Source organism: Carassius carassius, chromosome 27 (genome assembly GCF_963082965.1).
Source record: "Carassius carassius chromosome 27, fCarCar2.1, whole genome shotgun sequence".
Taxonomy (NCBI): Eukaryota; Metazoa; Chordata; class Actinopteri; order Cypriniformes; family Cyprinidae; genus Carassius; species Carassius carassius.
The window spans coordinates 13840161-13867895 of record NC_081781.1 but is presented as its reverse complement, the minus strand read 5'-3'; the positions used below and the strand labels follow the sequence as shown (position 1 = coordinate 13867895).

Genomic DNA, 27735 nt, shown 5'->3' with positions numbered 1-27735 from the left:
GAGTCCAATAGACTTCTCATTAAATGAAAACTGCCTTGACCAAACATTGTCAGGAAGTCAGACAAAGAGATATATCTGCCTTAGGCCAGGCAATATTGGCTTTTAGAGAGCAAAAACATAAAGCCAGAGGACTTTGGCATGAGCGCTGTTTTTAAAAGCCCTAACAAGGTCATAGATCATAGGTTCAATCGTAATCCTGTATCCTATTAGTAATTCAAACATTCACTTACCAGCAAAGAAAGTAATGAAAGAAAGTAATGTGAAGAGGTAGTGGATGGCATCAAATAAGTGAAAGCTATCAGATATATCTGGAAGGAAAGGGTAGATATGTAGAAAGGAAAAGAATGGAATAAGATGAGCTTCCATCAGATTTCAAGAATAATTACTTACAGTTCCAACTAAAGGGTAGATAAAGCCTGCCCCGATGCTGGCACGGATGTCTCTGATCGGCAGGATAAAACCTGTGGGAACACCTTTTTTCTCAGGCATATGAGAGAGAGACAGGTGGGTCTTGGCCATGCAGATGGGAAGAGAACCAAAACCCTATGAGAGATCCAGAGACAGTTAATATCCACAAGAGACATTTACATCATTGGCTCTGGGCTCTTGACATCTATTAACCAACATGTTGTGAGATGCACTGCTTCACTGAATGTAATTCAAACCCATTAGGCCAAGATTATCTAACTATTTAATATCTTCGAACACACAGCTCATTAAACATTTGTACATCAAAAGATGGTGAAACTTCAAAATGGTGAACAAATAGAAGCTTTCAAATCTTTGACGTTGTAAATGTCACTAGACTTGGCAGATTTCTATGAATCTGATCTGTTCAAATCCCCAGTTTCAATCAATTAATTAAAAACGATCTTCTTGTATATGAAGTATATAAAGATAAATACTGTATTTTTCTTTAAACAATGTATTGTTATATTGGTGCATATAAATTAAAAGAAGATAAATATTAAATATTAAAATATTTATATAGCTTTTAAGATAAAATAGATTATAGATTAATAAATTAAGATTAAATAAAAAAAGCTCAAATATCACAGTGATGTGCAGTGGTAATGTCCAGCCTTCTCACCTGTTGATTGTAGTAGTCTATCTTAGCTTGAGCCTCAGGAGAAAGCTCAATGTCATCAGCACCATAAACCTTCTTTGCAATAGTCCGAATTTTCTCGACAATAGAATCCTGTTAAAAAAAAAACATGGCTTATTTAACAGAACAAGAGAGTAAAAGATGTATGGAAAATGAACACAAAATCATTTAACATTCAAGCAACTGAATTTTCAGCTCTGAAACGTAGCTTCCGTCTATCTGGTGGTCATAAATTCCCCCCAGTGAGTTCTTTGTGTAGAAGGTTTGGTATAGCAAGTGTCCAGACCTCTGATAGGATAATAGAGAACAGGCGAAGCCAAGAGCAGAGATTACTACGCCTTTCATAGCATCACTTAATCAAAGTCACAATCTCTCTAAGGTTAACTCAAACCAGCTGATGGCCCTATATCCCTCCACCTCAACCTGACATATACACAATGAGAGCAACACTTACAAAATACGATCAATAGTTTAAACCATTTGTCAGGGTTTGTAGTATTTTTTTTTTTTTCAAAAATAATTGTGTCTGGCCTTAACTGCAGATTGTACAGGAATTGGAAATGGTTCTTCTGAGATGCTACTTTCTTCACAGCCTTTGCCAGCTCCACAGAGCCCCACCCACCTCTGGACCAATGATGACACTGCACAGCAGCTGAGGCCCCAGAAGCCTCTGCGATGCGACACACCAGGTCCATCTCTGCTTGAGTGTCACTTCCAGACATGCTGGAAATACACACCCAAGTGCAAATAAGCTCAGTTTGGACACCTTCTGTTGCTGCTTTTGATCAGACGCTCTCTTTAAAGGAAAAGTTCATCCATAATTGAAACTACACGGCTGAACTATCCCTTTAACTCTTGATATTCTTCTGGTTTACATCAACCATGACTTTTTTTCAAGGGGTCATATGATGCTGCTGATTCTATGAAGGAGCATCCGTTGGGCTTGCGGCAACCACATGTGACGACCACAGGCTGGACTCCGCTTTGTCCACGGTGAAAGCCGATCAGGCAATCCTCAGTGCAAAGTTGATGTATTTCCTCAGTGACCAGCACGGATCAGCTCCAGGCATGACGAAGCAGATATTGTCCTCTTTTGGAAGTCCAAACAAAGTAATTTCGTGTTCACAGTGAAACACACAGCGTATATGACATGGTGGCGGCGGCAACAATAATACTAAAATGAGAATAAAAGATGTGCATTCTTTCTTTGCATGAACATCTGGGTGGCATTATGCAAATCTTCCCACATAGTGACATAGACATGTGGGGGCATGTTAGAATGAGCCGTTTTAGGAGGGTGTGGACAAGTCTTAACTTTTATAAAGAATGTCTCTTTGGATTTGAGACTTTTGTCTTTACAACTTTACAGATCTTCTTTATGCACCAAGAGCTTGTAACAGTCCAAAGAGAAAGGAAAAATTGAAATCGCATCATATGACCCCTTTAAAATGGTTTGATGAACCATCATTTTCAAATTTTCTTTTCATGTTTTGGGAAAAAAGTAACAGTAAAACAGTAAAAGTAACAGTATGGGTTTTTCAGATAGACCTATTCTTACTTGAAGACATTCAGAGCAACAACCACAGGGACTCCAAAGAGATGAGCGATCTGAATCTGCTTCCTCAGGTTACTGCAGCCATCTGCAACCAGCTGCAAATTCTGACCAAAAAAAAGTCAACATGGACGTTTAAAAAAAGAAAAAGAATAAAAAAAGGAGCCTCTACATTTCAGTCTTAAATCTAATTACGATTTAATTTGAAAGATTTTATACAATAACATTTGGATAAAATTATCTAGACAAAAATTAATAATAATAATTAAAAAATTAAATCTAAAACAAAAATAGGGTCTGAATGTTAAATCACTGTCTTCATTAGAAGGATGAGTCGGTTTGTCTTGGAGAACGTCATCCCATCAGCTGAGCTTTCCAGAGGAAACCTCCTGCTCTTTTTACCAACTAAATAGTCGCTCGTGGAGCAGAACCAGTCCCAGAGAATAGCGATCCAAAGCTCAGGAGACATGCTTTGGTGCTTTCTGTTTCTCATTACAGAACCGCACAATTAGCTTAAGCACTTGAGTTATTTTCTCAGCTGGGGTTGCTTTAGAGAGACTGATGAAAAGCAGGTATGGTATTTCTTAGACTACAACTCCCATTACGCCTCTGTGTCTCTAGCTTCAACAATACAGTTTGTATTTACCCTGTTAATTGAATAACACAAACCACATTAAGGAGGAAGAAGGGAGCTGGAGGGGCTGGAGATGATGTTTTCTGGGCCTCTGCCTGAAGGAGGTGGGGCAGACACTCATTCATTTATTCCCCTACCTCCTACCAACCCTCTTTATTCTCATGCTGCCTTTGGGGAGCAACATCGCCACTTATTGTTGGAGTAGGATAGTACATACGTAAAAAAAAAAAACATTTTGCTCTTACAAAAATTAAATCACTAAATAATTAGCTCTAAAAATATGGTCATTTGCCATAAGATTGGGAAATAAACATTGCTTACCTCATAGATATATTCTTTAGGCAGTGGTACACCAGCTGTAACCTTTCAAATATGTATTAAATATGAAAAGTAAAGTGTCAGGCAATTTAAAGCAGTCAGGCAATTATGTGAGTCAGGCAGGGATGTGTGAATACATACTTACATTTGGTCCACCTCCATGCATCTTCAGAGCCCGTGCAGTGGCTACAAGCACCACAACATCAGGCTTCAGCCCAGATGTTCGACACTTAATGTTGAAGAACTTCTCCATGCCAATGTCTGCACCAAAGCCAGCCTCCGTCACTGAGCAGGGAAGAAGAAAATTTTAAACAAAAAATTGTTGAGAGCTTTTGCAAATAAAGTGGATATATAAACTGCTCTATTGTGCAAGTAAACAAACATTCTGTATCAATACCTTATTATTATTGCACAGAGCCGGATAAGAGCACCCCACACAAATCACTCATTCAGTAATCTAATTGTCCAGTTTTTAACTCTAATTGAGTTATTGCCATTCATTCATGATTAGGATATAATTATGATCATTAAAGACTGAGCATGTAAGCCTCCCATATGTGTAACGGTCATCTTGAATGAGTGATCAGTGGAACCTTACACTGAAGAAGTGCTGCCAGCGGTGTACAAAACACGATAATCACAAACTGTTCTTTTAAGAGATTTTCAACTATTTTCCACTATATTTTCCTTTCGATTGCAAGTTTTATTTGTTTTGTGTAAGAGAGACATTTATTATTGTGTTTAAACTAATCAGTATTAATGTGTGTATGTGACAGTGAACAGTAAGCATGTGTGGAGTATTTCCACGTATCCCTTTTTCCCAGAACCCTGCAAGCTTCCTGTGCTACTTCCCAAGCTTTTGGAGCAGGAGGGAATGGGAAGGGTATTGTTGTTATTTCCACCAGAGAGGTCTGGCATATTTTTTGAGGCTCTGCACGTTTAAGTGAGTGTGTGTTTGTGTGTGTGGCGGTCTGGCATTCAGTTTTGAACGGAGGTTATCTCCTGAAGCGAAGTCTTTTGTTCATTTGCACATGCATCAAGTCTCAGTCACCTACAGTCAACTTTAAGTTCTTTAAGTTACCATAAGACGAAAAGATCCACAAATGTGACCCTGGAGCACAAAACCAGTCATAAAGGGTAAATGTTTTGAAATTTAGATTTATGCGTCATCTGAAAGCTGAACAAATTAGCTTCCCATTGATGTGTGGTTTGTTAGGATAGGACAATATTTGGATGAGACAACTATTTAAAAATCTGGAATCTGAGGGTGCAAAAAAAAAATTTAATTACTGAGAAAATTGCCTTTAAAGCTGTTCAAATGAAGTTCTTTGCAATGCACATTACTAATCAAAAATAACGTTTTGATATTTATGATAGGAAATTTACAAAATATCTTCATGGAACATGATCGTTGCTTAATATCCTAATGATTTCTGGTACAAAAGAAAAAAAAAAAAGTTAATTTTGACCCACAAAATGTATTGTTGGCTATTTCTACAAATATACCTGTGCTCCTTATGACTAGTTTTGTGAGGAAATGCAGAAAATAAGGCAGGCAGGAAGGAATGTTTAGGGAAGGAAGGAAGGAAGGAAGGTGGGCCCGAACAGACAGGAAGAAAGAAAGGAAGGACTGCAAAGGAAAGAAAGAAGGTTGGAATATTTAGGAAGGAAGAAAGGAAAGGAGAAAGTCAAGTAATAAGGAAGGAATGCCTAGAAAAGGGAAAAAATATATTGAATGTTTAAGAAAGAAAGACAGAAGGCAGTAAGAAAATTTTAGGAAGGAAGAAAGAAATGTTTAGAAAGTAGTATGCATGTAAGTTTAGGAAAGAATGTATGTTCACTAAGAAAGGAAGGTAGGTAAGTACAGTATGTACAGGATAAAGGAAGGTTGTAATTTTTAGGAAAAAAATTAATTCATATTTAGGAAGCAAAGGAAGCAAAGGTCGGTTTAGAAAACAAGAAAGGATGAAAAGGAGGTACAAAATGCTAAACTGAATGGCCTTTTTCCTACTGTATAACACTGACAACCATATAATACTCATTTAATCATTTTATTTTGTGTATAGGGTCACAGAAGAAACACATATGAAAGCATAACCTGTGTTTTTGTGTGTGAAATGGGACAAAAACCATGTAATATGCTGGAGGCGGTGCTCATGACCTTGGGATGACTAGATGCTGTAATAAACTAAACCACCATTTATGAGACTCGCTCTAAACGAGTGTACACCACCAGGCCTTGTGTCACCCACACACCAGTCAGGTACAGATTCACAAAGACAATGTGAGGCAAGGAGAATGTAACTGCCCTTCAGGAACTTTCAGAGAATTCAGTTATCAGACCATCTGTGAGTCTGAGGCATGGGCGCAGTGATTTTGGTTTGAGTAGATTAAAGGTTACTAACATGCTTCTATGGTAATCCTGAGTACTGTGGTAGTTTTCCTGTGAAGCACTTCTGTTGTGTATAATCAGCTGATAGGCAGCGTCCTCCATCTCACCCGCAGCAAAAACACTACATACCACGCATACCTTGGCATCAGGTAACGCATACACATGTCCCCCTCCTGAAATGATATTTTGCAAAAGTCAACAACTCCCAGCATTCCTGCTGTTTGTTGAGGCTGATGCTCCAAGTCTAATATGGACTTCTTTGAATTCAAACACAAGACAGAGCTGCTTCTCTTTCGCAATACAGTAAATCAAAAAAAAAAGTTTTTCTGTCCTCCACAGGGACCTCTAGTAAAGTTTCTAGGGCTGTACAATTCGAGAGGGAAAGAAATTTTTTTTATTGATATTCCTCAAAAAGATGTAATAAGATATAATAATGATTACTAGTAAAACATTAAAACAAAGTCTCTTTAAAACAAATTATGTCACTCGGCGGCCATCTTCGAAATGCCTCTCGGTCATCCAAGTGTAGCTCCTATCTCTTTAAATTGGGAAACATTAAATTCTCCAAAACTGTTCACTAAGTTTAGGATTAAATTTCATTTGAAATCGCTAAAGAAATATAACAATAACTGTGTCATAAATGTTGTTACTTTTGGTCTAATAGCATTATAAAAAGCTTATTTCACAGGCTAGATTAGACAGTGCGCATGCGCAGTCCTGAGAGCACGTCTCAGAGCGCTGACTGTTCTATAGCAACCGGGACGCTTCTAACAGTAGCTGCAGTGATGCAATGACTTCACCGATTAGCAATTGGCTCTTTCTTTCAGAAGGCGGGGATTCCTGCGATTGAGCTGCCATATTGAGCGAAGCATTTTTTTTTCAAATTCAAAACTATACGAGTTACACGTCTTGGGTATTCTATAGTCCTTGATTAAAATTAGAAACATTACTGTTTTAATATTTCACTGTAAAAAAAATTTAAATGCTGCTGTAAAAATACAATATTTCTTAATTTCTTCGCTTTCAAATGTTAAAAAATCTAAGGAAAAAAATAGCTTTCATTTAGTGTTTTGCCGATAGACGATACTATCATGTATCAACGATAGTCAGAGATATCGACATAAGCAGATTTCTCTGTCGATAATCAAGACGATATTAGGCTCATTCTCCTATGAATGTATTAGATTATAATAATAACTTATTATTTTTACTTTTATTAGGCGGCCTATTATAATTCGGCTATTAAACTGCCCAGCTATTTCACTTCAGCACCATATTTCACACACATACACACACACACAGCGTGCGTGCACAAAAGAGGATTAGAGCGTGTTGCTGAAGAAGTTGTAGCGCTTTGACTCTGATAACTCGTTAAATCCATGTAATGAAAGAGATAGAAAAGACACCAAGAGTTGGTGTCCCACATGGTGGTAGCTACACGACATCACACTCTTCTCAACCATGAGAGATTAACCCTTCCCTGGCGTTACAAATAAAATAAAGACAAAATAATCACAAGACGGCAGAGCGAATCCATAGTGGTTCTCACGTAGTCCTTCTCTTAAAGACTGATCACTTAACTCATAACACACACTATGTGGTGATGATGTATACGTGACACACAGCTATGGATTATAAATTCGCTCTGCCGCCTTGTTATTATTTTCATGCACAACGCACTATAATGTGATGCATGCAAAATACATAGTTTTGGCCATTACAAAGTCTCCATCCACAAACAGACGTACATCGTCTGCAGATATAAGGAATTTCATTGCATTTTAAAAAGTAATCTGAACGGCCTATACATGTGCAATATTTTAAACGAGCACTCACTAACTGAGTTCAATGCGACACGCGGTCCGGAGCGCTGTATGACTGATGCATCAGTTCAGTTCAACTTTACTCCAAATATATCAACTTACCTGTTTTAAATACTTTATATTTATGTGTTTATTTATGTCCAATATTAGTGTTGAACTGCTGGACTTTAAATGAAATCTACTATTGATTTTCACCATTGACTGATTTTGCAGAACATTTAGACTGATATCTTCTGTGCTCAGATGCGGCAAATTTGTCACAGGAAACGCGATATGACCGTTGCGTCCGACTTATATGAACTAGCTGTTTTAAATACAGTATTTTTATATTTAACGTTAGTTAAATCAGTCAGTATGTTTGAAAGTATATATTTTTTATCATTGGTGATTCCATAGCCTCTCTCTTGCGCACCTGCGTGGTTTAAAACACCAAATAGTTTTGCTATGACAAGAACAAAGAGTCTCTGTCTTGCTCCACACATGCAGGATAATATCGTGTATCGTCAATCTCACTGGCTGACGATATGACGATTTGAAAAATGACCATATCGCCCAACACTACTTTCATTGTTGTCAACAGAAAGTTTAGAAACATCACTGTGAACCGAGCTGCTGAGATGCTGAAAACAGTGTGAATAAAAACACACTCTACAATATGCAGCACATATATTTAATTAAATCACAGCCTTTGCAATTTGATAATCGCACGAATAATCACAAAAACACATATTGTGATTTCAGTAATATTTCGATTAATCATGCAGCCTTTTCAGAAGAATTTACTATTTACACACTGGCCGAAACTCAGGCATAACAAAAAGTATCTGAAATTCTAGAAGCTGTAACTCAACACAGCTTGGCTTGGTTTGGTAGGCAGTGTTTTCATTGGGCTCACACACTTCAGCTTGTCCTTAAGTGAGGGGGTGAAGCTTACACAGCTCTTAGTGTGGACCACAGGGCCTCCACCATTCCCAGCATTCTTTTAGTGTCTGGGGCATGTCCCTGGACAGGGGAGGGATAGAGAATAAAAAGAATAGAGAGGAGCAAAGGAATGAGACCAAAATGGAGAGAGGAAGTGATAAAGTGAAGGAGAGATGGAAAGATAGTGAATGTGTGTGTGTGTGTGTGTGTTTTGCAAGCACGTATGTTCAGGTGTGCTGACCCTGAGAGGATTAGTTGTTATTTCCTTCAATTTGAAAGTCGTCATAACTAGGGAAAAATGGTTAATTAACATGCTAAATGGTCACATTTTATATAACCAAAGATATAAATGGTTAAGTTAAACCAGTCCCCCGCCCCCAAGAGTTTAGCATAACAGCAATGCATTCCACTAGCCAAGTAGCCACTTAGACATACCACTTAGTATAGCACTGATTAGCCTGATTAAAAATGTTTCACCAGATGTTGTGCACCAGATCAATATATTACAATGATATTATATATTATAAAGGCTTATATTAGATCATGTGACACTAAAGACTGAAGAAATGGCTGATGAAAATTCTGCTTTTTTTAACTGAATATATTTAAAAATTGTAATATTACACATTATTACAGCAGTTGTGATCAAATATCATATACATATAGAACTTTTAAAAAAAAAGGGTACCAAGCATAATACAATTGGGTACCAAGCATAATACAATTGTGTTGGTTGGATCAAATTTTGCATGATGCCAGTTCTTTGCATCCAGGAGTCAGAGAACAACTCTACTGTTTTAGTTCTAACTTACCCCCAGTATAGCCTTTAACTCTGGTCAATGAATGTATGAATATAAAAAGCAGATGCAGTGTCTGTGCATGTTTGTTTATTTGCATACTTTATGTGTGTGCACTCACCAACAAAGCCCTCTTCTCCAACTAGTTTAAGAGCCAACTTGTCTGCCAAGACAGAGGAGTTTCCATGGGCGATGTTAGCAAAAGGTCCAGCATGCACAAACACTGGAGTGCCCTGACATGACAAAGACATAAACGACATCAATGCAAACCATTCATGTCACACCTGCATCCCAAAATATCATATCATCAGCTGTGTCTCAAGATTACCTGAAAATAACTGTACAATTTTTAAATTACAGTGGGGAAAATATTTATTAGATCCCCTGCTAATTTTGTAAGTTCGCCCACTTACAAAGAAATTAAGGGTCTGTAACTTTTACGGTAGGTTTATTTGAACAGATAATTAACAGATTAACCTCGAAAAAACACACACATAAAGGTTAGAAATTGATTTGCATTTCAGTGAGTGAAATAAGTATTTGATCACCTACCAACCAGCAAGAATTCTGGCTCCCACAGACTGGTTATGAGAAGCAGAAGTGACTCCTAATGTCAGCTGGTATATATATATATATATATAAGGATGATCATGAGAAATGTGAGGGGTCAGCCCTGAACTACACAAGAGGAGGTTGTTAATGGTCTTAAGACAGTTGGGACCACAGTCACCAAGCAGACCTTTGGTAACACATCACACTGCAATTGAAATCCTGCAGCACACACAAGGTCACCCTGGTTAAGAAGGCACATGTACAGGCCCATTTAAAGTTTGCCAATGAACATCAGAATGATTCAGAGAAGGCTTGGGAGAAAGTGCTGTGTTCTTTTTAGACCAAAATTGAGCTCTTTGGCATTAACTCGGCTCGCCGTGTTTGAAGGGAGAGAAATGCTGACTATGATCCCAAGAACATCATCCCTACAGTTAAGCATGGAGGTGGAAACATTAAGCTTTGGGCTTTTTTATCTGCTAAGGCGTACAGAATAACTTCACTCCATTGAGAGGCAAATGGACGGGGCCATGTACAGTCGTGGCCAAAAGTTTTGAGAATTACATAAATATTGGAAATTGGAAAAGTTGCTGCTTAAGTTTTTATAATAGCAATTTGCATATACTCCAGAATGTTATAAAGAGTGATCAGATGAATTGCATAGTCCTTCTTTGCCATGAAAATTAACTTAATCCCAAAAAAACCTTTCCACTGCATTTCATTGCTGTCATAAAAGGACCTGTTGAGATCATTTCAGTAATCGTCTTGTTAACTCAGGTGAGAATGTTGACGGGGAGCACAAGGCTGGAGATCATTATGTCAGGCTGATTGGGTTAGAATGGCAGACTTGACATGTTAAAAGGAGGGTGATGCTTGAAATCATTGTTCTTCCATTGTTAACCATGGTGACCTGCAAAGAAACGCATGCAGCCATCATTGCGTTGCATAAAAATGGCTTCACGGGCAAGGATATTGTGGCTACTAAGATTGCACCTAAATCAACAATTTATAGGATCATCAAGAACTTCAAGGAAAGAGGTTCAATTCTTGTAAAGAAGGCTTCAGTGCGTCCAAGAAAGTCCAGCAAGCCCCAGGATCGTCTCCTAAAGAGGATTCAGCTGCGGGATCGGAATGCCACCAGTGCAGAGCTTGCTCAGGAATGGCAGCAGGCAGGTGTGAGCGCATCTGCATGCACAGTGAGGCCAAGACTTTTGGAAGATGGCCTGGTGTCAAGAAGGGCAGCGAAGAAGCCACTTCTCTCCAAAAAAAACATCATGGACAGATTGATCTTCTGCAGAAAGTATAGTGAATGGACTGCTGAGGACTGGGGCAAAGTCATATTCTCACTTTTATTTTATATCCGTGAGTGCAGTACACCTGCAAAGCGTTAGCACTCGTTAGCTTGTCATTAGCGTTTTCATTCGAACCTATCGCTGTTTTCTTTTCTCCTCTCCCTCGCTCCAGTTTTTCACAAGTTCATCAAACAACCGCAGTAAGAATATTTCATCAAGCACGGTGAGTAATGGCTTCTCCCGTCATTGTTACTTGCACCTCTTGCCACATGTACAGTTTATCTATCTCTGTCGCTGATGAGGGATTCACATGTGATAAATGCAGGGAAATAGTTAGGCTGACAGAGAAGATTTCAGAATTAGAGACACGTATCCAAACTTTAATTGAGGACAGTAAGAATGTTAGGGCTCTAGATACGGCTTTGGATGCGTCTAGCTCAGGGATTCATGTACATTGTTCGGTTCCGGAAAAAGAGCCCCAGCAGCAGGGCAACTGGGTGACGGTGAGGCAGCGTAGTCGTGGGTCAAAACACCGCTCTTCTGTTCCGATCAAAACATTAAACAGGTTCTCCCCACTCAGTGATGCACCCACCGAGAAACCTGATGAAAGTGCTCTAGTTATTGGTGATTCTATTGTACGGAACGTGAATATAGAGACACCAGCCACCATAGTCAAATGTTTACCGGGAGCCAGAGCGCCTGACATCTTGGCAAATTTAAAAGTGCTGGCTAATGCTAAACGTAAATACAGTAAGATTGTTATTCATGCCGGCGCTAATGATGTTCGACTTCGCCAGTCGGAGATCACTAAAAGTAACATTAAAGAGGTGTGTGAACTTGCAAGCACGATGTCAGACACTGTAATATGCTCTGGTCCCCTCCCTGCTTACCGTGGTGATGAGATGCATAGCAGATTGTCATCACTCAATGGCTGGATGTCTAAGTGGTGCCCACAGAATAACATAGGTTTCATAGACAATTGGACGAGCTTTTGGGGCAGACCTGACCTGTTTAAAAGAGATGGTCTTCATCCCTCCTGGGGTGGCGCCACTCTTCTCTCTAGAAATATGTCTTAGTGTTTATACTTGACTAACTGGGGCCCAGGTCAGGAAGCAGACAGACTGGCTAAACCGACCGTCTGCTAGCTGCCTCCCGTCACAGAGGTCAGTTAATTCTCAGCACATAGAGACTTTTTCACCTAGATATCACACTATAGAGACTGTGTCTGTTCCTCGAACTAGAAAAAACAAAAAACGTCCAAACCAAGCTAAGATTAACAATTTAATTGAGGTTCAACAAATAAAAAACAGAAGCAATATGGATAAACAAATGATAAAGCTTGGCTTATTGAATATCAGATCCCTTTCTACGAAAACACTTTTTGTAAATAATATGATCACTGATCATAATATAGATGTACTCTGTTTGACAGAAACATGGCTAAAACCTGATGATTACATTATTTTAAATGAGTCCACCCCCCAAGATTACTGTTATAAACATGAGCCACGTCTAAAAGGCAAAGGTGGAGTTGTTGCTTCAATTTATAACAACGTTTTCAGGATTTCTCAGAGGGCAGGTTACAAGTATAACTCGTTTGAAGTAATGGTGCTTCATATAACATTAACCAGAGAAACAAATGTTAATGATAAATCCCCTGTTATGTTTGTACTGTCTACTGTATACAGGCCACCAGGGCACCATACAGACTTTATTAAAGAGTTTGGTGATTTTACATCCGAGTTAGTTCTGGCTGCAGATAAAGTTTTAATAGTTGGTGATTTTAATATCCATGTTGATAATGAAAACGATGCATTGGGATCAGCATTTATAGACATGCTGAACTCTATTGGTGTTAGACAACACGTTTCAGGACCTACTCATTGTCGAAATCATACTCTAGATTTAATACTGTCACATGGAATTGATGTTGATGGTGTTGAAATTATTCAGCCAAGTGATGATATCTCAGATCATTATTTAGTTCTTTGCAAAATTCATATAGCCAAAATTGTAAATTCTACTTCTTGTTACAAGTATGGAAGAACCATCACTTCTAACACAAAAGACTGCTTTTTAAGTTATCTTCCTGATGTATCCAAATTCCTTAGCATATCCAAAACCTCAGAACAACTTGATGATGTAACAGAAACTATGGACTCTCTCTTTTCTAGCACTTTAAATAAAGTTGCTCCTTTACGCTTAAGGAAGGTTAAGGAAAACAGTTTGACACCATGGTATAATGAGCATACTCGCACCCTAAAGAGAGCAGCCCGAAAAATGGAGCGCAGCTGGAGGAAAACAAAACTAGAGGTATTTCGTATTGCTTGGCGGGAAAGTAACATATCCTACATAAAAGCATTAAAAACTGCTAGATCCGATTACTTTTCTTCTCTTTTAGAAGAAAACAAACATAACCCCAGGTATTTATTCAATACAGTGGCTAAATTAACGAAAAATAAAGCCTCAACAAGTGTTGACATTTCCCAACACCACAGCAGTAATGACTTTATGACCTACTTTACTTCTAAAATCGATACTATTAGAGATAAAATTGCAACCATTCAGCCGTCAGCTACAGTATCACATCAGACAGTGCACTATAGACCCCCTGAGGAACAGTTCCACTCATTCTCTACCATAGGAGAGGAAGAATTGTATAAACTTGTTAAATCATCTAAACCAACAACATGTATGTTAGACCCTATACCATCTAAGCTCCTAAAAGAGGTGCTTCCAGAAGTCATAGATCCTCTTCTGACTATTATTAATTCCTCATTATCATTAAGAACTAGTTAATTATAAACCAATCTCGAATCTCCCTTTTCTGTCCAAGATACTAGAAAAGGTGGTATCCACACAATTATATTCCTTCTTAGAGAAAAATGGTATATGTGAGGATTTCCAGTCAGGATTTAGACCGTATCATAGTACTGAGACTGCTCTCCTTAGAGTTACAAATGATCTGCTCTTATCATCTGATCGTGGGTGTATCTCTCTATTAGTTTTATTGGATCTTAGTGCTGCGTTTGACACAATTGACCACAACATTCTTTTGCATAGACTTGAACACTTTGTTGGCATCAGTGGAAGTGCATTAGCATGGTTTAAATCGTACTTATATGACCGCCATCAGTTCGTAGCAGTGAATGAAGATGTATCCTATCGATCACAAGTGCAGTATGGAGTACCTCAAGGCTCAGTACTAGGGCCGCTACTCTTCACGCTTTATATGTTACCCTTGGGAGATATCATCAGGAAACATGGTGTTAGCTTTCACTGTTATGCTGATGATACTCAGCTCTATATTTCTTCGCAGCCCGGTGAAACAAACCAATTTGAAAAACTAATGGATTGCATAGTCGATATAAAAAACTGGATGACGAGTAATTTCTTACTGCTAAATTCTGAAAAAACAGAGGTGTTAATTATAGGACCTAAAAACTCTGCTTGTAATAACTTAGAACACTGTCTTGATGGTTGCTCTGTCAATTCTTCATCAGTTAGGAACCTAGGTGTGCTATTTGATCGCAATCTTTCCTTAGAAAGCCACGTTTCTAGCATTTGTAAAACTGCATTTTTCAATCTCAAAAATATATCTAAATTACGGCCTATGTTCTCAATGTCAAATGCAGAAATGTTAATCCATGCATTTATGACCTCAAGGTTAGATTATTGTAATGCTTTATTGGGTGGTTGTTCTGCACGCTTAGTAAACAAACTACAGCTAGTCCAAAATGCAGCAGCAAGAGTTCTTACTAGAACCAGGAAGTATGACCATATTAGCCCGGTCCTGTCAACACTGCACTGGCTCCCTATCAAGCATCGCATAGATTTTAAAATATTGCTTATTACTTATAAAGCCCTGAATGGTTTAGCACCTCAGTATTTGAATGAGCTCCTTTTACATTATAATACTTTACGTCCGCTACGTTCTCAAAACTCAGGCAATTTGATAAAACCTAGAATATCAAAATCAACTGCAGGCGGCAGATCCTTTTCCTATTTGGCGCCCAAACTCTGGAATAACCTACCTAACATTGTTCGGGAGGCAGACACACTCTTGCAGTTTAAATCTAGATTAAAGACCCATCTCTTTAACCTGGCATACACATAACATACTAATATGCTTTTATTATCCAAATCCGTTAAAGGATTTTTAGGCTGCATTAATTAGGTAAACCGGAACCGGAAACACTTCCCATAAAACCCTATGCACTTGCTACATCATTAGAAGAATGGCATCTACGCTAATATTTGTCTGTTTCTCTCTTGTTCCGAGGTCACCGTGGCCACCAGATCCAGTCTGTATCCAGATCAGAGGGTCACTGCAGTCACCCGGATCCAGTACGTATCCAGACCAGATGCTGGATCAGCACCTAGAAAGGACCTCTACATCCCTGAAAGACAGTGGAGACCAGGACAACTAGAGCCCCATATACAGATCCCCTGTAAAGACCTTGTCTCAGAGGAGCACCAGGACAAGACCACAGGAAACAGATGATTCTTCTGCACAATCTGACTTTGCTGCAGCCTGGAATTGAACTACTGGTTTCGTCTGGTCAGAGGAGAACTGGCCCCCCAACTGAGCCTGGTTTCTCCCAAGGTTTTTTTCTCCATTCTGTCACCGATGGAGTTTCGGTTCCTTGCCGCTGTCGCCTCTGGCTTGCTTAGTTGGGGACAATTCATCTACAGCGATATCGTTGACTTGATTGCAAATAAATGCACATACTATTTAACTGAACAGAGATGACATAACTGAATCCAATGATGAACTGCCTTTAACTATCATTTTTGCATTATTGACACTGTTTTCCTAATGAATGTTGCTCAGTTGCTTTGACGCAATGTTTTTTGTTTAAAGCGCTATATAAATAAAGGTGACTTTGACTTTGACTCACAATTCTGCCCAAAAACACAGCCATGAATAAAGAATGGTACCAAAACACCCTCCAACAGCAACTTCTTCCAACAATCCAACAACGGTTTGGTGAAGAACAATGCATTTTCCAGCACGATGGAGCACCATAAGGCAAAAGTGATAACTAAGTGGCTCTGGGACCAGAATGTTGAAATTTTGGGTCCATGGCCTGGAAACTCCCCAGATCTTAATCCCATTGAGAACTTGTGGTCAATCCTCAAGAGGCGGGTGGACAAACAAAAACCCACTAATTTTGACAAACTCCAAGAAGTGATTATGAAAGAATGGGTTGCTATCAGTCAGGATTTGGCCCAGAAGTTGATTGAGAGCATGCCCAGTCGAATTGCAGAGGTCCTAAAAAAAAGAAGGGCCAACACTGCAAATACTGACTCTTTGCATAAATGTCATGTAATTGTCGATAAAAGAATTGAAACGTATGAAGTGCTTGTAATTATATTTCAGTACATCACAGAAACAACTGAAACAAAGATCTAAAAGCAGTTTAGCAGCAAACTTTTTGAAAACTAATATTTATGTAATTCTCAAAACTTTTGGCCACGACTGTACATAGTACCAAAACTTATTGTGGAACTACCCACTTATGGGCGTTTTCGCACCACTGGAATTAGGTGCGATTTTAGTACCGGACAGCCTGTTTCGAGAACCAAATTAGATCCTACTCCGGAGCAGGGTCTAACCAACACAACTGGTACTAACCGTGACGTAAGCAGACATTGATTATCCAGACGCTAAGAAAACGGTGTCACCCGCCATAATTTAAAACAAACCCAGTATAAACATGGTGTCAACTTATTTTGCAAGTATGATGCACAGCGATAGATATAGGATGCCAGTTGTCATTGGAGATTCTTAGTCCTTCTTTCCGTTCTTTCCATTGCTTTATGTATTAATCAACATTCCATGTCCATTACTGTGAAACCCGTGAAACACAACAAAAGAACACAGCCCTGAACACAGTCCTCCATCCTCCTGTTGTTAACGTTGTTGAACGCCGCTCACAAATGATATAACTGTCGATTTCCTAGTCATTTCCTAGTACACACGGTCGGTGCGAATGCAACCCTTTAAATGGTACTGGGAAATAGTTCGCGCAAAATCGTCCCAGTATTTTAATACTGTACATTTAGTTATGAAACTAAAGCGGTGCGAAAGGCCCTAATAAGTACTAGTATTAAAGGGTTAGTTCACCCAAAAATGAAAATTATGTCATCAATGACTCACCCTAATGTCGTTCCAAACCCGTAAGACATCCGTACATCTTCTGAACACAGTTTAAGATATTTTAACACCGATATTTTAGATTTAGTTCGAGAGCTTTCTGTCCCTCCATTAAAAATGTATGTACGGTATACTGTCCATGTCCAGAAAGGTAATAAAAACTTAATCAAAGTAGTCCATGTGACATCAGAGGGTCAGTTAGAATTTGTTGAAGCATCGAAAATACATTTTGGTCCAAAAATAAAAAGACGACAACTTTATTCAGCATTGTCTTCTCTTCTGGGTCTGTTGTGAGTGCGTTCACAGCACTGCAGTGTAGTGATGTCCGGTTCGCGAACAAATCATTCGATTTAACTGGTTCTTCTTGAACGAGTTCACCAAATAGAACTGAATCGTTTGAAATGGTTCGCGTCTCCAATACGCATTAATCCACAAATTACTTAAGCTGTTAACTTTTTTGACATGGCTGACACTCCCTCTGAGTTAAAATAAACCAATATCCCGGAGTAATTCATTTAATCAAACAGTACACTGACTGAACTCCTGTGAAAAGAGAACTGAAGACAGGGGCGGACTGGCCATCTGTGTGATCTGGAGAATCACAGAATGGCCGGTACTCCAGGATGGCCCACCACCCACCACGCACGCTCTCGCGACTGTAGACGGTAATGTTTTCTCTTGGTTCATTTCTATCGGTTCATGTCAAATTAATTTTGATAAGTCGCACCTGACTATAAGTCGCAGGACCAGCCAAACTATGAAAAAAAAGTGGGACTTATAGTCCGAAAAATACAGTAAGTATGGAACATGAGAGGAGAAAGAGTTACTTGCTAGGGATGTTGTTAGGAAGTGATATTCAGGTTGTTACATTTTTAATGATTACAGTAGTTAAAACAGCTAAACTTCAACATTTTAGCTGTAAAATGCCACATGCAGTAGCTAATATTAAGAAATATTTTGTGCTTTTACTTTTAAAAATGTTGGTAATGTTACAGTTAATGCTTACAAACTTTGAGGATTTTGAATACAGAAGTTACATTTGTAATGGTGTATTTTCATTTAGATGTGGTATTATTATTTGTGCAGTAAGATTAATTACTGCATAAATTAATTAAGATTATTAAGTAATAAATTAATTTAAGACAGCATGGAATAGATTGTATAATATGCTGTTATAACAGTATATTATATAATCTATTCCATGCTATCTTGGAATAAAACCTGTTTTTTTTTTTTTTTATCCATTTCATAATTTGTTTATTCAGGTTGAGCTTAGACCAAGAGCAGAGAAAGACACTCACTCCAGCTCAACTTTAAATTACTTTTAAGCGCCCCAAGTCACATCCTGGAGTTTTTTTTTTTTTTTTTTTTTGTCAAACCACCCTCAGAAGAAGACAAAATACCTGACAGTACAGAGAGTGTTTAAATTGAGTGTTTAAATCAACAGTAGCCTACACAAAGATGGCGCAGACAGACTGTTGTCGAGTTTCCACGCGCCGATTGCTTTGGGCCGGGTTTAGTCAAAGTCCAGGGCCGTTTTTTATTCCCAGTCCATCCTTGATTGAAGATGAACAAAGAGCTGAGCCAGATAACGAATGAAAGATTGACTCGTTCTTGAGTCAAGAACCGGATGCATCGCTTTACGGATAAATATCTTAAACTGTGTTTCAAAGATGAAAGGAGGTCTTACGGGTTTGGAACTACATGAGGGTGAGTCATTAATGACATAATTTTCATTTTTCGGTGAACTAACCCTCTAAAAACTAAGTCATGTTTTGCTTGGGGATCAAATACTTATTTAACTCACTGAAATGCAAATTAATTTCTAACCTTTAAACAATGTGTTCTTTTCTGGATTTTTTTTGGCTGATATTCTGTCTCTATACGTTAAAATAAACCTACAATAAAAAATAAAAAAAACCTTCATTTCTTTGTAAGCGGACAAACTTACAAAATCAGCAGGGGATCCAATAAATATTTTTCCCCACTGTAAGAGCTGGTGATGTATGATTTAAGTGGTCAATTTTGTGTAAAACATATATGGTTGAAATTTTATTTGTTAGCACCATTTATATTCAGCAACAATACAATTTCTATAAGTCTGTTTCATCACCAAGAGCCAGAAAGCATTTAAAGCTCTGTGAAAACGGCTGACCCTGAGGTACTTTTTTAACTTCCCAAACACTGAAAAGTGACACTGGCAGCTGAAGGGACAGGAAGGAGAGAGTGCAGGAAGATGGAAAAGGGAATACATACAAAACAAAGAATGGAGTGATAGTGAAGTCATTTATGTTCAGGAAAAGGATGCAAAACCTGTTAAAAAAATGTGCTCTCCATCAAATGGAATGAGACCACCTTCCTTTATTTACCTAACTTTTATCACTGCACCCCAGCATCCTTCATTCACTGCATCTGCAGGTGCTGATATATACTAAACATTACAAAATATTCTACAGTACACTAACACACACTACCTTTAAGACTCAAAAGGCCAAAAATTAGTCAAATGAGGTGAGTGAACCAAGTTCATTTTGAGATTGTGCTACCTTATTGGCTACACAAGCCTGCCAGAGGTTTATCGAGTGCTTCATTCAATCAAATTGAGTAGTTTGCTTTTTTTTTTAGTTTGTGATAGTCTACATTTTCTGCTATCACTACATTTTTCGGACAAAACAGCAATGTGTTGTGTTCTCCATTTATTTAATGTGATGAAATGTGAAAACATTAACTGTACATTGATGTAGACAATGTGTAGCTCATTATAAGCATAATACATTTACCAGGTTTAAAAACAACCAAATCAATCCATACTGAAGCTCAAGGAACTTTGCTCTATCTGCAAAAGATTTCAACAAATACATTTTTTCCTGCACTAAATTTGCTTACAAAGTGGACATATCTGGCAGCCTATCTAACAGTCAATATGAAAGCACGAGTGATGGTCTTTATGTTTGACTATGAATGGAAACTGAGTGCATGGTTTTCCAGTGAAATGTCCTCTGGAAATGTTTTGAAGAAATAAAAAACTATAATATAAAAAAAAATGGAAAGATTGGAGCCCTTTGCCCTGTTAGTGTGGAAAAGAGATTTGACATGCCAATGCAAGGAAAGTTAAAAACAGGAAAAACCAAGTGTGCACAGTGGATGGGAACAGGGTTGTTTTGCTTATTCAGTAGGCAAAATGATAATCATATTTTGATGCTTGTACTGATTATCTAGTTATTGACTCTATATGACTTTAATTTTTTAAAGTAGTCCATATTGATTTGATTATTCTTAGCAATAATAACTTTAATAGTTTTGTAAATGTAGCACAACGCCAAATGTGCACATGTAAAATCATCTTGGGTCGATACAAGTTTTTTTGCTAACCAAGGATACATTTATTCGATCAAAAATACAGTCAAACAGTTACGTTGTGAGCAGCAGCATACTATTTTATAAATATATATATATATATATATATACATACATACATACATACATATATATATATATATATATATATATATATATATATGTGTGTGTGTGTGTGTGTGTGTGTGTGTGTGTGTGTGTGTGTGTGTGTGACCCTGGACCACAGAACCAGTCTTAAGTGTAATTTTTTCGATTTCGACTGATTTATACATCATCTGAAAGCTACATAAGTAAGCTTTCCATTGATGCACGGTTTATAAGTATCGGACAATATTTGGCCGAGATACAACTATTTGAAAATCTGGAATCAGAGGGTCTAATCTAATTACACCTAAAATTTTGATATATTTACGGAAGGAAATTTACAAAATATTTTCATGGAACATGATCTTTACTTAATAGCCTAATGATTTTTGGCATAAAAGAAAGATAAATAATTTTGACCCATACAATGTTTATTTGGCTATTGCTAAAAATATACCCCAGTGGTCCAGGGTCACATATATAGGCCTATATAATATAACAGTAAAATTATGAATACTAAAGACTAACCCTACCAATGAAAACACATTCTTCACATTTTTATAGCGAAGTGAAGGAATATTTGGGAAGTACTTGAATGTCTAAAGGACGGTTGTTACATATAGACAACTTCTGGGGACAATTTTGTCCCTGAAGTGCAGCTAACGTCATACACATACTGTACAGGAGACACATTTTCTCATAATAATCTCGACAAATCTCACATCTTTAGTCTATATCAAACAGGCTTAGAGTCATCTGTGAACATATGCACGTCCTCTTGTTCAGTCATTCACACACTTCCTCTCTCTCACACACACTCGCATACATCCCAATCCCAACAGGGACATTATAGCACCCTATAAGAGACATGCGTGCGCTAAGTTCGCGGTTTGATGGACTTAAAGTAAATGTAAATCAGTTACTCCAATCCTCCGAGGCTGTAGGCCTCACAACTGATTTGTGGTCTTCACTAAGAATAGAGGCATACATGACAGTTACGACCCATTTTATCGATGCGGAATGGAAAATGAATAGCGTTGTGTTAGAAACAAAGCAGATGGATGAAGCGCACACAGGAGAAAATGTCGCTGCGCGACTCACTCAAGTCGCGGAAGCTTACCACATTCCACCAGAGAAGCGGGTGTTAGTGGTAATGGACAACGCTGCCAACATGGTCCTCTCGGTGGAATTACTGAAGGGATCCGGTCAGTGGCCAGACGTGGAGTTGGTTAGGTGTGCAGGCCACACCCTGCAGCTGTGCGTAAATGCTGCCTTAAAAGAAGACCCAGTGTCGCGCACGGTGGCTGCGGCGCGACGTCTTGCTGGGCACTTCAAAAAGGGACACAAAGCAAAAACGGGTCTCAAAGAGAAACAGGTGCAGCAGAGCACGAACTCATCAAGGATGTGGCCACCCGGTGGAATTCCACCTGCTTTATGTTGGAGCGACTGTTGGAGCAGCGCTGGCCCATCACCGCCATTTTATCGGACCCCAATTACACTAAGAGGAGTCACAGCAGCACTTTGGACATGACAACAGAGCAGTGGAATATGGCTGAAGACATCACAGACGTTCTTAAGCCCTTTATTACACTGACCGAGCTGTTGTCGGAGGAGGCTAACACATCCCTGTCGGCGGCCTTCCCAATGCTTGAGAATCAAAAAAAATGTCATCTTGCCATCACAGATAGCGATAGTCCAACAAAGAAAAAGTTGAAACTTAAGCTTGTGCAGGAAATAGATAGTCGATGGAAACTCAAAGACCGAGTTGTGATGACAAGCAGCCTGTACATTTTAACTGCAGTACTGGACCCGCGCTTCAAACAGCTACCTTTTCTTAATGATGAGAAACGGGATGAGGCCTATTCTAAGTTGTAAAACTAGCACAAAGGCTAAGCCTCTCGGGAGACAGCGCAGAGCAGAGAGGGGATGATGAGGACCCGTCGGCAAAAAAACAGAAAACGGCAAAAGAGGAGATAGCGATGCTTCTTTGTGGACATGGTGCAGAGGATGATCCTGATGAGCCAAGCGCACAAAGATCCTCTTGCGACGAAATGAAAGATTATCTTCAGGACAGAAGTAAAGTGGACACTGCTGGGCCACTTGCGTGGTGGAAAAATAATGAGGAGAGATATCCACGCATATTTTCCAAAGCAGGATTTATTGTTAACAAGTCGAGGAGCTGTCTTTTACCCAAGAATGTGGACATGTTAGTGTTTTTGGCCCACAACATAAAAAAGGTGGACTAGGCCTGCAGATCTGTAAGTAGCCTTAACGGCTTTATTATGCTGACTCAATAGATTTTGACTAAATTTATTTGTACACTTGACGCGTTTGAAAATAGCCTATATAATGTAACAAAACGAAAATAAATCTATAGGCCTTCCTACTATACAGCCTATTATTATAACCGTATTTTCCGGACTATAAGTCGCACTTTTTTTCATAGTTTGGCTGGTCCTGCGACTTAAAGTCAGGTGTAGGGATGTAACGATATCAAAATCTCACGGTACAATACAATTTCGGTATTGACCTCACGGTACGATATTTATTGCGATATTGTGGAAAAGCTCACGGTATTGTTAAATAGCTCACGATAGTGTTTGTGATGATAATAGCGAAAAAATGCTGACATTTATTCTGCTTTTGCCAGTCAACAGGCAATTTATTGTTGTATTTATGGATCCATGACGACATAAAACGCTGATCACATAGTGCTTTTAAAGTGCAAGTTGTAGTCAGGAACATCAATATTCTGTATAGTAATATTTGGTTGCATAACTGATGCTTCTGTGCAATGTTCAAAGTTAAGGAGCAACTAGAACAATTGTAAACAATAGGGAATTCCCTTTAAGTGCAAACAAAGATCAAGTTAAGTCAGGTTTAAATGTGCAAGGCAAATAAAAGCAGCCTTTTAAAACTGGTATTTAGGAACATAACTTAAACTTAAATAAAATAGTCAGTCAAAAAGCTTTTTAAAAAACACTGACCTATCATTTAGCTTATGGTCACGTTTTTCATCAGAAAGATCAAAATATCTACATTGCAAGGGAGAAGAAAAAAAAAACAGTAAAAAAAATGCTTAAATAGTCTGGCAAAAAGCCTTCTGAAAAACACTGAACTATCCTTTAGCTAATGTTCAAGTTTTTCTTTAGAAAGATCAAAAGATTTACTGCAGAAAAGGGACGTAAATCACACGCTATGTATTCCGCGATGTAACCTCGTGATTTCTTGAGCCCTTGCGCTGTTGTGTGGCATAGTTGTTGAAAATGCCTCCTTCAGGGTTTTATGACCGGACAGGACTTTCTTTGTGAGAGAATTTGCGTTTTTTGACACGGCGAAACCAAAATGTTTCCAGACATCTGATTTAAAAGCTGCAGGGGCAGGCACAATCTCAACTTTGGTTTTGTTTTTTTCATCCTTACAAGTATCGCTGTCGGCCATGCTGGCTTGCTGTGAGCTTGTGTGGACAGCGTGCAATCCTATTGGCTTAACAACGGTTGTTGTGACGACGCAGCCCAAAGAATCATGGTCTATGTAGTTAACAATGATTTGTTCCACGGGACTGTGTTTATTCCTCTTGCTTTTTGACGGACACCTGTCCTTTTAATATTGTAACCCAACCACGACGATATCGAGACACGTTTACCACCGCGATAGCGCGATATCGTCAATATCGTTACATCCCTAGTCAGGTGCGACTTATTTATCAAAATTAATTTGACATGAACCGAGAGAAATGAACCGAGAGAAATGAACCAATAGAAAACATTACCGTCTCCAGCCGCGAGAGGGCGCTCTATGCTGCTCAGTGCTCCTGTAATCTACACTGAAGACATGGAGCGCCCTCTCGCGGCTGGAGAAGGTAATGTTTTCTCTTGGTTCTTGGTTCTAAATAAATGCGACTTATAGTCCAGTGCGACTTATATATGTTTTTCCCCCCATCGTGACGTATTTTTGGACTGATGCGACTTATACTCAGGTGCGACTTATAGTCCAAAAAATACGGTAGTGTTTTTTTAGGCTATTTTGGGTTTGTTTGTGTTTGTTTTAAAATGCCTAGATCGGTTGGACAAAAGTTAACCCATAGCTTTGAAAGTAAAGAAGAATATACAGCCTGTATAATCGAGAGCTTTTGTTAGGATTTTTCATTATTTGGCAGTTTTAGCAGTTATATTTTTTGTAGCGTGTGGTGTGGTCAGGTGCACGATTGTGACGGTCACTATAGACCTAGGACAGAACTCTTCACTTTGCAGTTTAAAAAATAACTAAATTTTCAAATAATTGTATAATTATAGTTTTATGTATTATTGATGTTTTTCGTTGTTGTTTTATAAATGCTCTATGATAATTGTTTAATAAACAAATGCAAAACATCGCGTCTTTTTTTTTTTTTTTTTTGTCGACTGATCGTTGCGCAGGACAGGACTTTGGTCGACTAAGCATTTCTTTGGTTGACTACAGCCCTAATTCCCACAACCCTTTGTTGCATGGTTCGTTCTGATACGATTCCTCCTCACAAGCGAAACAGGAAACCAGACAGGAAAGGTTTCACAAAGCAATTCTGTGGCCCTCTCTACAAATTTGTTCCTACTTTTGTGCATCTCACATGCAAAAACATCCGCCTGTACACACCAAACATCAATCACTAGTCATTAGCATGTTTTAAAGCCATAAAGATGAAAGGCATTCCAACAATCAGGCTTTTCACCGCTGTCTATTTCTCATTTCCAGTTTTCTCGTGGCGTTCAGGGTGTGATAGTGAAAGACAGAGACACACTCCCACTGAGCCAAAACCAAAACCAGATGTGCATGTGTTACTGTATGAGTGTGTGTTTTCTGTGTCATGCCTCGAATATCCTATCACTTCACCAACACTGAGAGTATCAAGTTTGGGAGTTTCCATCAAGATAGGACAGTTATGTGTGCGTGTGTGGGAGACAGAATAAGAAAAATAGCGCACAAGCGAGCGACTGTAAAAGATACTGAGAGTTTGGGGTGCAGGAACAGGGAAGAGGTCTCACCTCCAGTGTCTGCATCAGTGTGGGTTTGATGGCATCTTTCATGAGGACTGCCAAAGCCCCAGTACACCCTAAGAAAACCAAAGAAAATATTGTTCATAGCAACTGTCAAATGTTTCTGTGACATGTCTTGTCACAATCATGACATTTTATATTGCTTACAGTGTAAGTTTAATACGAATACACATTATTTACATTTTACTTAGATTTAAATATTGCATAGGTTTAGAATTACAGAAATGTAAACTACATATTCACAATAATTTTTATATTTATTTTGTGAACACTTAATTATCAGTCAGTTCACACTGCTGTTTTTGGAACCTAGACAATGTGGACATATCTAAATATAATTTGAAAATATTTAGTAATCATAGTTTATATACACACTAGTGCTGTCAAATGATTAATCAAGATAAATCGCATTCAAGTTAACAGTTTTTGTTTACATAGTGTGTGTGTGTACTGTGTATATTTATTATGTATATATAAATACACACACATCCATGTATACATTTATTTTAAGATAATTGAAGTTTATAAATGTAAAATATTTATATATAATATCAATTATATGAATTCAATAATATACATAGAAATGTTTTCTAAATATATACTGTATGTGTGTGTATTTATGTGTACGTGATAAATATACACAGTATACACACATTATGTAAACGAAAACTTATTTTGGATGCGATTAATCGTTTGACAGCACTAATAAGCACAGTGTAAATTTATAGATAAGATTTGTAAAAAATCTTTAGATGTTTTCTTAAACTCACTAAGACTGCATTTATTTGGTCAAAAATATAGTAAAACAGTAATAGTCAAATATTACCATTTCAAATAATTGATTTCTATTATAACATTTTATAATATAATTAATCCCTTTAAAGTCAAAGCTGAATTTTCAGCAGCGATTCAGCAGTTTATTTTTTAATTATGTATTTTTTTTTAGGATTCATTGATTAATAGATATTTCAAAAGAACAATTCATTTAAAAATTAATTTTACTGTGACTTTTGCTCAATTTACATGTAGTTAAAGGGTAGTGAAAACTGTCATTAATTACTCACCTTCATGTCCAAACCTGCAAGACCATAATTCACTTTTGTAATACAAATTAAGATATTTTTGATGAAATCAGAGAGCTTTCTGACCCTGTATAGATAGCAACGCAACTCACACACTCAAAGAAACGTAGGAGATCGTTCATATAGGCCATGTGACCTTTTAAGGAATGAAGGTCCTTAAAATATTTAAGAAATTAAGTTTTAAGGACAATTAAGGAATAAATGAAGGTCTCACAGGTTTGAAATTACATAAGAGTAATTAATGACAGTATTTATTCCTTTCACGGCGCTCTCTCTCTCACACACACACACACACTCACACACACACACACACAAACCAAGTCATCTGCAGTGATTGGCTGGCCGTTTCTGCTGCTGCCCACAACCATACGTCCAAGCCTGGCCCGCATATCAGCCAGTCCATCTGTCAGAGCAAGGATAGCCATGATCTCACTGGCCACAGCAATATCAAACTGGGTCTGTAAAAACGAGAGGGGAAGATCACATCCTGACCAGCACGCAAACATAACACAGTGATGATTTAAATGAGTTCCATCAAAACGAGTCTTCACGACATAGTTGGTGGAGAGATTTGTCAGAAACACAGACACGCAACATCTGCCAAGTCTGGTTCTTTATCACATACAGTAAACTGCT

At 38.2% G+C, this 27735-nt stretch overlaps 1 protein-coding gene across 1 annotated transcript in view; it reads right to left on the bottom strand.

Annotated features, from left to right (window-relative positions):
- The window catches only part of LOC132106816 (monofunctional C1-tetrahydrofolate synthase, mitochondrial-like), a 54881-nt gene that overhangs the window by 4266 nt on the left and 22880 nt on the right, over positions 1-27735 (bottom strand). Inside the window, 11 exon segments of the mRNA XM_059512834.1 lie at positions 391-543; positions 1091-1201; positions 1645-1816; positions 1872-1874; positions 2664-2764; positions 3613-3654; positions 3755-3894; positions 9664-9775; positions 26006-26073; position 27166; positions 27417-27557. Of these exon segments, the coding sequence (XP_059368817.1) occupies positions 391-543; positions 1091-1201; positions 1645-1816; positions 1872-1874; positions 2664-2764; positions 3613-3654; positions 3755-3894; positions 9664-9775; positions 26006-26073; position 27166; positions 27417-27557 (1044 nt within the window).